This window comes from Pituophis catenifer, unplaced genomic scaffold, assembly GCF_029215685.1.
Source record: "Pituophis catenifer annectens isolate HBS135680 unplaced genomic scaffold, rPitCat1.0.hap2 SCAF_3, whole genome shotgun sequence".
Taxonomy (NCBI): Eukaryota; Metazoa; Chordata; class Lepidosauria; order Squamata; family Colubridae; genus Pituophis; species Pituophis catenifer.
In genome coordinates, this window is record NW_027256883.1 from 33,162,468 (window position 1) to 33,177,655 (window position 15,188).

The 15,188-nt window shown below is 36.1% G+C and overlaps 1 protein-coding gene across 6 annotated transcripts in view; it reads left to right on the top strand.

Moving 5' to 3' along the window:
• LOC139314697 (tumor protein D52-like) overlaps positions 1-15,188 on the top strand; it is a 68,057-nt gene that overhangs the window by 21,603 nt on the left and 31,266 nt on the right. For 3 of the 6 annotated variants that reach the window (XM_070940478.1, XM_070940479.1, XM_070940475.1), the window contains 4 exons: positions 549-650; positions 2,059-2,100; positions 2,583-2,631; positions 3,474-4,867. In XM_070940478.1, coding sequence (XP_070796579.1) covers positions 549-650; positions 2,059-2,100; positions 2,583-2,631; positions 3,474-3,590 — 310 coding nt within the window. In that variant the 3' untranslated portion in view covers positions 3,591-4,867. Of the gene's footprint in view, positions 1-548; positions 651-2,058; positions 2,101-2,582; positions 2,632-3,473; positions 4,868-7,648; positions 7,845-11,332; positions 11,512-15,188 lie in introns of those variants that run through there. The other 3 variants (XM_070940481.1, XM_070940477.1, XM_070940480.1) reach the window with 3 other exon arrangements.

A 15,188-nucleotide genomic window follows, 5' to 3' on the forward strand; every position in this document is an offset into this window, starting at 1 on the left:
CTATTTATGTCATGGCAATTTTATTAGTTAAAGTAGAATGGCAGATGATTTTGACGCAGGTAATATTTAGAATTCTCCTAACAAGTATATCAACATCCTTGCCCAATTTACTACTACTACTACTACTACTAGTAGTAGTAGTAGTAGTAGTACTACTACTACTACTACTAAATAAAGACTTCAATTTTTAAAAATGTTGGTAGCTGAAGGCCAATCATTGTCTAAGATGAAAGAGACCTGACTTTTCTTGTACGTAGTTGCCTTTCAAAAAATCAAATACAATAACAAACCCTGGCAACAGATCAGTAGCTTTAATTTATCTTAATAGATGAAAGGAAAGCTTAGTTTAGAATTCAATCTAAAGCTGATGTTCAGTTGGAAATTCTAGTTCATTAAAAGGCTTTATTATGCTTTTCATGGGGGGTACATTACATCTTAATTTTAAACATCCTGAAAGGGAAATAGTTGAATATTTACATCCGGAACCTTTTAAGGTTCAGGGGGTAGAAAAACCGTGATAACCTAAATTGACTAACTTTCCAATCTAGGTATAAGAAGACATCAGAAACATTGACTCAGGCTGGACAGAAAGCTTCTGCTGCTTTCTCAACAGTGGGTTCTGCCATCACAAAGAAGCTGGAAGACGTGAAGTATGTTTTATTTCTACCCCCAGTTATTTATGTTGTAATGGAGCTTAATTGTACCAGATTTTTTTTTTTTAAAAAAAAGCCTAATACGGTCTGTGCTGCAGAATCTCTTTAGATTGTAGAAGAATACAAACACTTTCTTTCTCAGCTGTCATTTTGAAATGTTTCAGCAGACTGTCACCAACAGACAGGCAACAGAGCTCTAATGGTGACATCAGTATAATGGCTTCTCTTTGCTTTTCCTGTGTTATTACTTGCAATTAAACTGATTAAGATTTTACTGATGTTGTAATACAATCAAAAGAATTTCGGTTGCCGTATAGATGTGAAGCATAATAAACGAAAACAATGATCGAAGGACAGTAAAAGGCCGTAGAGACTTTGTTTTTATTGTGGATATAATGTTGATTCAAATAATTTTGATTGCTATAGATATATAATTTTGATTCTAATACAAAAACAACACCTAATAATAATGTTTTTTGTTAGAACTTTTTTTGTACATGTTTAGTTGAGAATTTTGCAATTTACACTGAGTTAGCAGAGACTTGACTAAAATATATTTGCATGAACTCTTCACTTCTACAAGCTTCTCTTAACGCACAAATTAACAAAAGGAAATAATCTAAAATTTGAATTAGGAGCAGTAGGCAGCCCAGGCTATAAAAATAGAAGGTTTTCTCAGCATTAGCATGTTATGAATGTTATAAACTCCCCTGCATGGACTTTGAAAACTCCCAATCTCCCTCACTTAGAATTAAATTGTTAATATGGTTTTGAATTATTGTATAGTTGATGAATGAGGATTTGCAGAAAAATGCTTCTGCACCGGGATGCAAGATTTTTATGTGCCCTGGTATTATATAGACTATGCTTCTGAATTCCATTCCATAGCATTAGGCTATATATTTGCAAGTTGAAAGTAGGACAGTTATTAATAAAACTTGAATATAACAGAATATTTAGATAACGCAAAATTTATATGTCAAATTAAAGCTGGAATCTTCTGGTTGATTTCCTGGCACAGATAAAAAAATCACTCTATTTTATTTTAATGCAGAGAATAATTTGTTCTGACACTATTTTCTTGAAATCTTCAGATATCTACATATTTACAATACTTTGAAAAAGTATTTACGGTATATAGTATATTCTATACTTTTATATAGAATCATATTCTTATTTCTAAATTCTGCTTATTATCCTACAGAGTGTAAACATTTATTCTTTCAAGTGAGATGTCTAAAAGGTTTGGAAAAAGTATGAGTCATTATGTAAAGGCACCTGAAACTCCTGTATTCTTTTACAAATTCTATCATTATGATACTGTCAAAAAATATCTGTTCTCTTCAGGAACATGCTAATCAGTCTTTATAACCAGATTTTCCTTTCTTTTAATGCTGCCATTTAGTATACGCTGTCTACAGCATTCAATTAGTATGCCTGCTATGAGGTAAAGTATGCGTTGTTTGCTAGAGTGCCCAAACTTGCTATATGTGGATAGGAATGTCTCTCATTTTGGTTGCTACAGGTACACCAGGATATTAAATATATATAAAATATCAGATTTATATATAAGCTGCTTGGCCACTCATCTGTATTTAAAGTAAGAGATACACTGAAAATGTAATCAATAGCGGGGGAAACCTATTTGTAAAGGTACAGCTTTGAACTTGATTCAGAGTAAAATTATTTTAACTATAAAATTCAGTAAACAAATCTAGAATGAGGGTGATAACCATTTTAAAAATTTTAAAATCCTCATCGCTAACCAGATTGTGATGAGGAAGAAGGGTGCTTACTAAATTTAAAGTATCAGAGGTTATATCTTAAATACTATACTATTTAATTTTGTTTGTAGGCTCCCACTATTTTGTCTGAGATTGCATGTATATTTCTAACTTGGAAATCATTTTTTTCTTTTTTTTTAATTAGAAATTCTCCAACATTCAAGTCATTTGAAGAAAAAGTGGAAAACTTAAAGGTAAATTTTAACAATAAAATGTGTTGTTAAAAGGAGAAGGAATTGGTTACCAAGGAATTGATTTACCAAGATACTGGTAGTTTAACACTTATATTTCTCCCAACAATGGAATGATAAACAATTAGCACTATTGCAACTTCAAGATAGAATAGAGAAGAGCTTTTCTTCTTGAAAGTAGATCAAAGTAGATTCAGCATGAATACTTTTGGAAATATTGTACTGTAGTGGAAAGTGCTTTTATTCCACTTTGTGACTTTTTAGCTTTATTAGTACACAATATGTCAGGATTCTGGAAATTATAAATCCACACATGAAACCAACTAAAGCCATGTTGCTAGGAATTCTGGGTGGTGTACTTGTAGCAGATCTGGAGAACGGGAATTTTTTTTTTAGAATTGCTTTTGCGTAAAAGGTTCTGAATCGACACTCTTAGCAAGCCAAGATGATGGGCTTCCTAGGTGTAATAGTTTCCATTCAAAGAATTGCACAAATAAAAATAGTGTTTTAACATAAAATAGGGTGTAAATATATTACAAAGGAAAAATTGCCTTCTTCAGTATTAGAGGTCTTTTTTTAATCTCCAGTATTTTGCCACAAATTACCGCAAAGTTGTTGAAATGGGGAAGTTTTATAGTTGTATGGAAACCCTTCTTAAGTTGATGTGCTGCCTTAAATTGGTAAATGACTGCTAAATATATAAATGTATAGTCATCTACATGCTGGCTGAGGAATTCTGGGAGTTGATGTTGCAGTAGCTAAAGATGAAAGAGACTGGTCTAAAGCATAAATTATTTACAGTATCCATAGATTATCCTCATAAAAGTTTTAAATTGCCCTTTTAGTCTAAGGTTGGGGGAAATAAGCCTGCTGGAGCTGACTTTGGAGATGTCTTGAATTCTGCTGCCAACGCCAGTGCCACAGAAGCTACTCCAAAGCAGACTGAAGAGGAGACTCAGTGATTGCCTCACCTTTGTACTGTCCACTGCCAGATGCTGCAAGCAAATGCTGAAGTGCATCACCTCTGCTGTTGACTCCTCCAGTATGTTCATCTGTTTAGCAGTTAGCTTTCCAAATATTTAATAGTTTCTTGAGGTTCAGAGTATTTTTGAAATAGGAAAATACCCTTGCCTTTGTTATTCTGCAGGACAGGAATTTTTTATGTATTTTGAGGATTAGGCTTAATTCCGGTCTAGGTAATCACTAAGTTACTGCATTACAAAAAATTAAAAACAGAGCTGGAACATTATGCACATGTGACATTTACATTAGGACCCATCACCTCATGTATGCTTTCACAGACAAACCTTGAAAGTCTTTGTCTAGTTATTAAGTGGATACTCTTAATTGATACTCTTTCACTAATATTCTTTGGCCAAATAAATTGGTTTGGGTTTTGCAATGGCTACTGTACCACATTTTTTTTGCCGGTTTCAAAGCTGAAGATGGGTAGCTCCAAGCATGTCATCTGATTTATTGAAGTTCTCCAGAAAATATTCCTTTTGACAGATCCCAGCCTGGGACACATTTTTTCCTTGGAGGTTACAGGCGGATTTAATTCAGTTTTTGCCTTATCTACTGAAAGTTGCAGAAGTAAAATGAGCTTATAGGCATGAAGCAGATGATAAATGTAAAAAGCCTAATACAGCACAGTAGTGCTTTCAAATCATTCCATGCTATTAAAAGTGTTATACGTTTATTCCTCTCGCGTGAATTTAAATCATGGGCCAGTATATTCCATCCTCCTCTCAATTATAATTGGTTAAAGCTGTGGGCAGTTTATATACTTATGTACATGGATTCTAGGAGTTTGCATCTGTAAGAAAAGGCCTTCAGTGAGCCTATCTAAATTGAAAACCCATGTTGAAGCTTGAGAATATATTTAAATATTGCGATCATAGATCAATTTCACAGATAAAATGTTAATTAAATTTGTTGCTCTAAAAAGATTTGATTTTGCAGAAGCAAAATGTACTCCACCTTTATATGTTTATTTTTTGGCACCTTATATGTTTTGCATATGTTTTTGCTACTTTTAATCACCAAGCTTAAACTGAACTAGAACACGTCCTTAAGATGCACCGTATCTTTGGCTTTGTCTTTATAGCTGCACCAAAAATGTTACACATCATATAAGTCAACTTACGCTGTATTTGACAGCTTTCTGTAGCATTTCAGATTTAATCTGAATACTTGATTACGTATACAAATAAAATGCATTGTATTGTCAAACACAAAAGGCTACCTGAATGTTTTCAAACATGGTTCTATGTTTCATACAGTTCAGTTGTATGCATATTTACTTTGAATTCAGTTTCATATTAGTTACTTTTAAAATACTTAGCTATAATTCTTAACACACGGTATATTGCTCCCAGGATCTGCTTGTAGTCATGATGTCAATTTGTTTTAGAGAGTTAAGTTGGCAGTTTTCTGATTTTTCATATATCAGCTCAAAGGTTTTTTTTCTAGTACATGCAGCTTTTAGGTACTTTGTTTTTCTATTGGTTTTTCTCTTGCTTCACCATGTTTCCTAGTTCTATTCCACCGTCCTTTCCTCAGCTCCATCAGAATTACCGGTATAAGTCTGGGTATAAGTCTTTTTAACAAGAGAATCCTTTCTTAACTGTTCCAGTCAGTTTCATATAGTGTGATTTTGTTTTTGTTTCCAACAATCTTGTTCAGTTGAATTTTTCCCTATTTATATGTACTGAATTCTTGCTGTGCTTTGGAATCATATGCTCTTCCACACGCATACAAATTCTGCACTGCAATTGCAGTTAGAACTTTTGTAAAATAAATATTGGCTTCCAACTGGTATGTTAGAGCTTAGACAATGTAAAACAAGATGAAAACTGCCGCTGTCCTTTCATCTCAGGTGTGGACTATTGTAGTGCACTCCTATGTGGGGCTGCTCTTGGAAGACTGCTTGGAAACTGCAGATGGTGGCTGTTTGGACAGTTACAGGCACATCTTGATATACTCATGTAATACCTCTGGTTCAGAAGCTGCATTAGTAACCAGTAGCACAATTCCAGGTGCTAGTTGTTGTCTAGAGTAACTTTCATGGGAAAAGGGCTAGGTACTGGAAGGAGGGCTGATCTCTGCATTCTCCAGATCCCATAGATAAAAAGATATCTGATGGGGCTCCTCAATCTTATTTTAAAACGGACTTTTAAACCCAGTTTTTCTCCCAGGCCTTGGATTAATCAATGGTACTCTTAGTACTGATTAGTCAACAGTACTCTTTTCATTTGGGGGTATGCCAAGTGTGTAATGCTTCCTTTGATCATTGCTTTTGTCAATAGTTTCTGTAACTTAAAATATTAGGGTAAAGATACCCTAAAAAGCAAAATAGGGTTATAAGATTATAAAGTCTTTTATAATCTTGGGCTGTATGTGGTGCATGTGGTCATAACCATAGGTGAGTCTCCAAAGCAGCATAATACAATTTTGGATTATAAAGCACAAGTGATAAATAACTGTATTACAGATACATTTTAGTTTTCCTTACAAATGGAGATACATTTTGATACAGCCTGATCCTGAGAGTCATAAGGTACAACATAGAAGATATGAGAATAAATGAAAATATATTTATTTTAGGAAATCATTATTCCCTACAGGTGTAAAAGCCTTATTATACTAAATAATTAATATAGACAGGTAACACCAAACTTTTGATATTCCAAGAATAGATTTGCAGATAAGTATTACATTTTGTCATTTTGCCAATTTATTGATGGCTTGAATGGTGTTAGGTGGCATACTAAATCCAGGATCTCCCCTTTGAAAAGTTTATTTATCTTCCAGGGTACTCTAGGTACTAACATTCACTCGTGTGCTACTATAACATGCTTAACCATGTTTAATTAAGGTTTACCTTACCCAGTTGATTGAATTGCCCAACACACAATACAAGCTGGATTTGTGAACCCACTAGGCCAGTTTGTGGGTCAGTCTGTCAGGAATAAAACAACTATTTTAGATTTTAGAAAAACAATTCTTGCTATAATTAACTTCCAAGTAAAAACCACAAGGCGGCAGTAGTTGAACAAAAATAAAGACTGAACTTCTTGATAGAACAACAGTATATCTTTTTAAACTTTGATAACAAACACAATTGATTTGGTTACTCTGAATTATTAAGCAATAGGATGTTCATACATATACAGTTATTTTGAGATTTCAGTTTTACAATATAATTATCAACCATAGCTTAATTCTGGGTATTTCTGAGAAAACTTCATGAACATGTTAAAAAGTTGAGTGGAAGACTGACATTTACTGATATTTGAGAAATGGAGAAACAGATGGAGCGGGAAGGCATGGAATTTGGGGGGGGGGGAGAATCTGAAATTCACTTATAATGCCTTAAGCGGTCCAATGATGATGAAACAAATACCATTGATTTATTAGAACGCTCACTATTGAAATGGACACTTTTCAAGATCGTGAATTGCTTAGTGATTAAGGCACAGGGGCTAGAAAGCTGGAAAGTGCGTTCATATCCTGCCTTAACCACAAAAACCGGCTGGATGACTTTGGGCCAGTCACATTCAGCCCAACCCGCTTCGGGGATCGCTGTGGGGAGTATATAGGAAAGAAAGTTTGCTGGATATATTCACAGCCTTGAAGTTATTTGTAAAAACAAAATATACAAAACAAAACAAGATTTGAGAATTCTCTGTCCCAGCTGGGATTCCCATTCTCCGTCCTAATCCCTGGCTTTGCTGAGAAGGAGCATCAGTTTTATCGCCCTAGAAAGATTAGGTGAGCTCCCAAACGTGTATCACGTAACCACACTCGAACTATTCGATCTTGAAGAAAGCAGCCGAGCGTCTAAAGCTCCGCGCCGCAGCGGAACGAAGGATTCGGGTTCTGGTTCAACCCGAGAGTTTTTTCCCCCCCTATGACATTTGGTGAACTTCCGCTCTATTCCAGACACAGCCCCTCCTACTCAGAATCTCTAATGATGTGTGGAGACGAGTTGGAGAGTACAGCTTCCGGTGTGGGCGGAGCTTAGCCCGCCGCGTTCGGCTTCAGTCATGGTAGTCGCCGGTCTCTTGGCTGTTGCTGCTGTTGGGCGAACTCTACATCGGGGAGCTGCTTCGGTAGGAAGGCGCGTCTCCTGCGTCAGTCCTGGGGTGACGCTTGGCTGTCGCCGGGAGGCTTCTTCAAAAGAAGGGGAAGTTGGCTGTGATAGTGGAAGCAAGGTACGGCTCCGTGCATCCTTTCTTACTCTTCCCCCGGAACTGCAGAAGTGCCGCCTTAATGGGGTCCTTTAACGCTCTCGCCTAAATCAGAGGTCCTCACACTTGGCAGCTTTAAGACTTGTGGACTTCAACTCCCAGAATTCTCCAGCCAGCTATGCTGGCTGGAGAATTCTGGGAGTTGAAGTCCACAAGTCTTTAAGTCTACAAGTCTTAAAGCTGCCAAGTTTGGGGACCCTTGGCCTAAATGCTTTGTCCGGGGACGGCCTGAGGCTGACCCTGAATTAATTCGGTATCTGAAGGCTGCACGGAGAAACGTTTTCCCTCTTGCCTAGGCTCGAAGACAGCTTTGTAATCTCTGTAATGCTGGGCACCCTTTACAGCCCTTTTGTCTTTTTTCAGGCTTTAACTATTGTGATCTTTGTTATCATAAGAACAGCCTTCTCTCATTCTTTTATATAAGTTTGCCGTTATGTTTTTTTCCCCCTTAGGACCCATCTTCTCCTGCTTAAACGGGACTGGACTAGAAGACCTCCAAGGTCCCTTCCAGCTCTTTCCTTCTATTTTATCTCTTTACCTCTCTAGCACACGGTCCATCATTCTATCCTTAAACTCAGAAAACAAATGTGTTTTCTTGATTGTCAACGGCAGTGACTTTACAAGGCATATGGCTTGACATGTTGACATATATATTAATCTAGAATAGATGATTCACTTTCCATTTTTATTTCTAAGTCTTTCTTTTGGTTTCCAAATGGAAACCAAATTTTAGAGGTTCATAGAAAAGTAATTAGATATTATGGCATACTCATTAGTCCAATATGTACATATTTAATTTTCTGGCATAAATCTACACAATCAAAGGCTTTTCTGTAAGCAATAATCCAAAAGGAAACTTTTGTTTTTAAAATATATTGTTCAGTCTCCATTATTCATTCAGTGTTAACTATCTGGTTTTATGTCTTTCAATCTTTCCAAAACTTGTCTGTTCATTTGATTTATCTGTATCAACATATGGCACTATTCTTTTTAGTAAACAAAATCTCCTCCTAAAGAATTTGTGCAATACAGTAATTTGTGTATTCTTTTGCTTTTTTTTTTTTGTTAGTTTAAGAATACCTAAGTACACCTGCCTTCTAATACCTAGGCCCAGAGAGATTTGCTCCACATGTGTTGACATAGAGCGATTCCACAAAGATTTTCAATCTACCTTCTGAAATTGTTTTTGTAGTTGGCTCATACATTTCTGCAAAAGTTTGATAGAAAATGACAGGGTAGATTTGATTTAAATCAAGTCAGTTTAAATCACGATTTAAATCATGATTTAAATCACTAGTAAAAAGGCTTGATTTAAATCCTAATTTTTAAAGAGCAGTTGTCATCTGTCCCACAGCAGCTCATCCTCTGATCTGCTGTTGATTCACTGACAGTCCTGATATTGCAGAATATACAGCCTCATGCTACATAACTAAGCTTCATTTCATGCTGAATATACTAAATTATCAATTTATCTTAAATAGAAAACTATCTTTAGTTAGATTTTTACTCCAAAAGCATTTTATTAAAATAAATTTGATAAAAATAAAAAAAATCCAATTTAAATTTAAAAAATCTGATTTTTTGATTTTTTTAAAAAAATTATCAATTTTTTTCCACCCTGGCAAAATGATCTGTTATTGTGTTATAGCTGAGCATATAATTAGTAGTGCATTTTTAGTGTTATTGCCACTTCATTCCATTTGGGTCTCATACTGTAGACATGGGTGTCAAAGTCGCTGCATCACGTTGCCAATACGTGATGTTTTGCGATGTTTTTTCCATTCACGGAGCTGGGGTGGGCATGGCCTGCATGTGACGCATCTGGCCCGTGGACCGCCAGTTTGACACCCCGGCCCTAGATAGCATATTGTATAATTTAAAATTGTCTGTGCTGTTCAGCCTAATTTATTCCTAAAATATCCAGTCATATTTGCTTTTTAATGTATTATGATCTACTGCATTATTTCATGCATCTGAGGCTGAATGTTGGCAGTTAAAATAAGAGCCTTGTAGCCTGATCATCTTTGGCAGTCCTACAGCATTCAGTGAAGTGAATACTTTTGGCATACTAGATTACAGATTTAGGCCACAGATTTACATTAGTTTGTCTGACTCTTTAAGAACTGTGAAGTTCAGGTTCCAAGACAAGCATTTGAGACTATTTATTTTTACTTAATTCCACTATATACAGCAGGGCATTCTAAATTTAGAAGGGAATTTTTGTAGTTCAGGGTTGAACGATGGGGCTCCTTGGTGCTTTCTAAACTTGATTGTTTTCTTGCAGACATTTCATTACCAAACTAGATAACTAGGTAAGTCTGATGATATTATCTAATTTGGTAATGAAATGTCTGCAAGAAAACAGCCAAGTTCAGAGGGCACCAAGGACCCCACTATTCTAAATTAATCTTACAATTATTTTAAACAATGATTAAAATGCACAGCATAAAATTGTTAATACTATAAAAGAAAGGCCATGTGAAGCTCTGGAGAGAGATTTTGAAAAAGCCCTGTTATTTCATTGTAGGACTAGGTCAGGGGTTTGGCAACCTTAAACACTCAAAGAGTCACAAAGCTCCTAACCGGAAGCCCCCCATTCAATTGTGGAGCCAACGGGAAGTCTGGTTCCCCCACCATAAAGTCTCCTAGCGCGGTGTCCTTTTTCCTCTGCTGAACGGAAGTCCGATTCCCCCACCATGGAATGGCGTCCTTTTTCCTCTACCTGTCCTAACCAAAAGCCCTATCAATTGTGGAGCCGCAGCAGAGGAATGAAAGAGCCACATGCGGCTCCAGAGCCGCGGGTTGCTGACCCCTGGACTAGGCAGATCTTCACTAGAAATGTTTAAAATGCAGAAGTGATATAAAGAACTTTTTAATTTTTTTAAAGCAGCCTTATATTTTTCTAAGCTTGCATGCCCACTGTGTAAAATACCCTTGCCCCCAGATGTGTGCATATGCTCACACAACAGGCACAAAATTAATATGATATCACATTGTCTAGCGTTTAAGGTATTCCATAGCTGTATTTTACACTGCCTGCTGTTTTTTAACTATTATGAAATGGAACATACTGCCGTACATGTTACCTTGAGCACATAAGAGAAAGATACATTATAATAAATAATGATTACAATCAATTGTGCATGATCCTGAGAGCAGATAGGTTACAGTAATTCACCATCCTTAATCCTAAAATAGGAAGAACATTCTTAGCCACTTCAACTTTCGTGCAGAACTCTTTATCTAGGAATAAATAAGTGTAACACTGCCCACATCTCCATCAAGATCAATGGTCTATGAATGAATGTTTCAGATTATTCATATGATTCCTGCTACTGTTTCTTGATACCCTTAATTTTTCTATAAAATAAAAATGTCTCTGTAAAAATTACATTGAATGTTAATACATCAAATCTGATAATTTCCTAAATTAAAATGACTGCTTTATCTAGGTGCCTTCCAAGAATGTGGAATCCTTTGCGTCAATGTTGAGGTCCTGTCCTTTAATTCAGATGGGACCTGCCAAAGACAAAATTGTCACAGGAAAAATATTTTACATATTAGAAGATGATCTATACATTGATTTTGGTGGCAAATTTCATTGTGTTTGCAAGCGACCAGCAGATGGCAAGTAAGTATAGTCATACTATAGATATTTAGTATGCACAAGTCTAGAAAGTATGTGTTATAGTGAACTATTTGTATGATGTTATTGTTGAATAATATCTCTTCTTCAAATTTTCTAAATATTTCACTTTTTAAAAATACTGACTGAGCATTTTCCTTACAAAGAGTAATCAGCTTAAGAGATCATGCATGTGCAAGGCTTCAATGGCAAAAAGGATCTTTTATGTCTTTCTGCCTCAAATATGCTGCCTTAAATATGGCAACATTTATACAGAATATCATTTTCCTGATGAGTTGACATCCAGAAGAATGGAACATCAAATTGGTATTCAAGATTGCTGCATTTAGTTTTTGCATTTTGCCTAACCCAGGCCAAATTTTGCATTTTTAGAGAGAGAAAGGTATGAGGCAGGTCTCCAGAAAGAGGCTCCGAAAACAGAAAATAATGGTTGAGAAGATCAAGCGTGAGAGAAGAAGAAAAAATATTTTGCAGGGGAAGGGGAGAAAAGGATTCCAGAACTATCTTTAAGGAAGCAAAAAGAAAGAGCAGAAACTGAGGTGGAAGAGTCCATAAATAAGAGCCATTTATTAGTACCTCGTTCAAGTTGGAACCTAGCAATTTATGGTTTGCCTCCCAAGTGAAAAAACTGCCAAAATTTGATGATATTACTCTTCTCCTTTGACCAGGTCAGGAAAACAGACTTTATTCACTGGAACTCTTATTGAGCTAGCCTACAATAACAGAGTCTTTAAAGCCTCAGGATTTTCCCCCTTTCCCTCCTTCTTATATCTGGTGCTGTGTTCTTAATCTTGGCAACCTGAAGATGTATGAACTTCAGCTCCAACAACCTGGAAGTTAAGGGCCACACTTCTTCAAGTTGCCAAGCTTGACAAACACTGCTCCAGAGTGTTAAGGTAGAGCCAGTTTGAAGGTTTTCCCCCCTAATGTTTTTAATGCTGTAATGCTTAAATGCCTTTCCCAGGCTTATATATTTTGTAACTGTTGCTGCATAGTTTCCCCAAGGTCATTTCTTTGGCTCTCCACAAGTGCCCCCTCCTAAATCATTCTGCTCCTATTACTACTGTGAATTGCAGTTATCATAATAGCCTTAGCTATACTGATAGCTGTGTGGAGAAGATGCAAAGATAAGAGCTCGTCATGTTACTAATGCATTTTGGGACAGTTTCTTCTAGTTGAATTGGAATAAGTGGGTCCTTTTTCACAACAACCAATATGGGTACAAACTTTTACAGCTTCGTACCTACTATGCAAACAACACAAATTCAAAGAAAAAATAATTTGGGGAAAATATATAGGTTATGAGTTCTTAAATTCTTTTCAACACCTATACCCACAGTGGCCGTAACAAGCATCTTCTTTTTTTTTTGTGTAATATAGTAATATGTCTATATTTGTGTTTCTTTTCCTCATGTTGCTCTTTGTGGTTTGTTGGTATGCATACACTAAGAAGCACATATGCTCTGGGGCCTGGGCCATAGGACCAGGAGGGTGTAGAATGGAGCTATTAACAGCCTTTTGAACAGCTGCCCAAATGCTGCTCCATAGGACAGCCCTGGGGGAATATTTTATAAGATGCTTTTGTCTGGAGTTCAGATCTAGATTTTGTCCATTTTCAAACTTGATCTTTCTTTTGCTGGTTGCTCCAGCTTTACCCAATTTGGTCCTGTTCTGTTCAGAGCATTTTCTGAGAGCAATCTGCTGTTGAATAGGACGGGCAGAGTTTTGAACCCCTTTACACAATTTATTTCCAGTGTTCTATTCAGATATAAAGAATAAAACTAATTAAAAGGAAGAGACAAGGTGGAAAAGAAATTCCACTTGTGTGAGTTATACTAAAGTCTTTGAGAGGGCATTAGACCTATACCTATGTGGACTAACCTAAATGGCACCAGCAACTTGAACTGGACATAACAGCTTGTTTCAAAAGCCATCTCTCTTGGAATGTTATCTTGATAGCTTTTCCTTGAAAACACTTGCTTTTTTAAAAAAAATTTTCAGTAAAATTGCCGAAGGCCCACTGCACTGTATACAAATTTGTAGTATAACGTTTTCATGATTCCTGAATCGTCTGTTATTTTTTCATGTTGTATATTCATTTAAAAGTAGTTATAATTATCAATAGTAGCCATCTTTAAATGGTCATATTCTAGCTCTGTAAGTTGGGTGTGTGTGCACTATGTGTTTTATTTATTTACCACACCAATCACATGTCTCTGAGTGATGTACAATACAATCATGTAAAAACAGTAAACTCAAGAAAGGAAATAAATTCAGCCTAGAAAAAAAATGTAAAAATGCCCATCCGCAAGCATTATACAGGGATCACTAGAGAGAAGATTGCTGCTGCTTCTAGTCATTGAATTTCACAAGAGAGATTCTCTAATGATAATTACAAGTCAACTTTGGCAAGGCAATACTTCATGTAGCCCAGTATTGTGACATAAAGGGATTTTTAAGAAGTAATTGACACTTTGAATTGGACCTCAGAATTGCAGCAATCTCAAAAGTGGTACTTTTCTGCTGTGGAGAAATGGTTTTACTAGTCTGGCTATTGCATTCTGGACACATCTCCAAAGATTGTCTCATGTATAAAATGCTACATAAACCAGTGGGGTGATCAGGATGTAAGTTCAAGTGACTGAAGAAATCTAGATTTACTTGTTATATATGTTGTTATTCACTGTCTTATAATAACATATTACAAAATAAATAAAACAAATAAAATATAAAAATTGGTATAAGCTACCTACAGCCACAAAATGAGAATGGGAAAAATGAATAAGATCCAAAAGCAATACAAGATTAAATAAATGTCAAAGACATTATATTACACAGCAATTAGTGTAATGTAAACTACAAAAGAATAAGAGAAATGTGTCAAGATGAAGCTCCCTCAATTCATTATGTTTCCTAATTTTCTATATATCAAGCTATGGGTATTTATGGCTTCTTCATTTGTTTCACTGTGCAACAAGAGCAAAGAGGCCATGTGAATACATGTAGTTCATGTTTTCTTACAGTAGCATTTGAACATCAAATGAGGTCAGTATCAAATATGAATGTGAAAAATGTTATTTTCTCTGAAATAGGTATTTCACATAGGTGATACCGCCCTTTCTGTGGAGGGGAAAGACTGGCTAAGGCAGGGGGTAAAACGGAGAATTAGTCTGGGATCCCTATGTGGGCACCAGAGGGCGAAGTCAGACCCCTCTTGAATGCAGTTGAACCGTATCTAGTCACATTCAGGTGCAAACTCTCATTCTGAGAAGATTCCTTTGTACAGGCTAGACTAGAGCAATAAAACAGCTAATTGAAATCTTCACCTGTGGGTCTGCTTGTTTGCTCCTGACACTTTCAACTTATAAATGATTACATTTGCTGACAAGAATGCTTTTCTATATTTTCGTTTAAAGCACCTCTCCCCGTTTAAAAAGAAAAAGAAACGGCATGGCATGGCATCAACTTTGACTTTTGTTAGTTGTGATTTTCAGTGCTGCCGCCACTTAAAACCTCTAAGTAGAAACGATCCTTGGCTCCATTTGTTCAGGAGGGCATAGTTTTATTAGAAGTCAAGTGTATTGCAGTAGTGCAGTACACTTTTCTAATATATACCTTTCTCAACAAATGGAGCCAAGGATCATTTCTACTTAGAGGTTTAA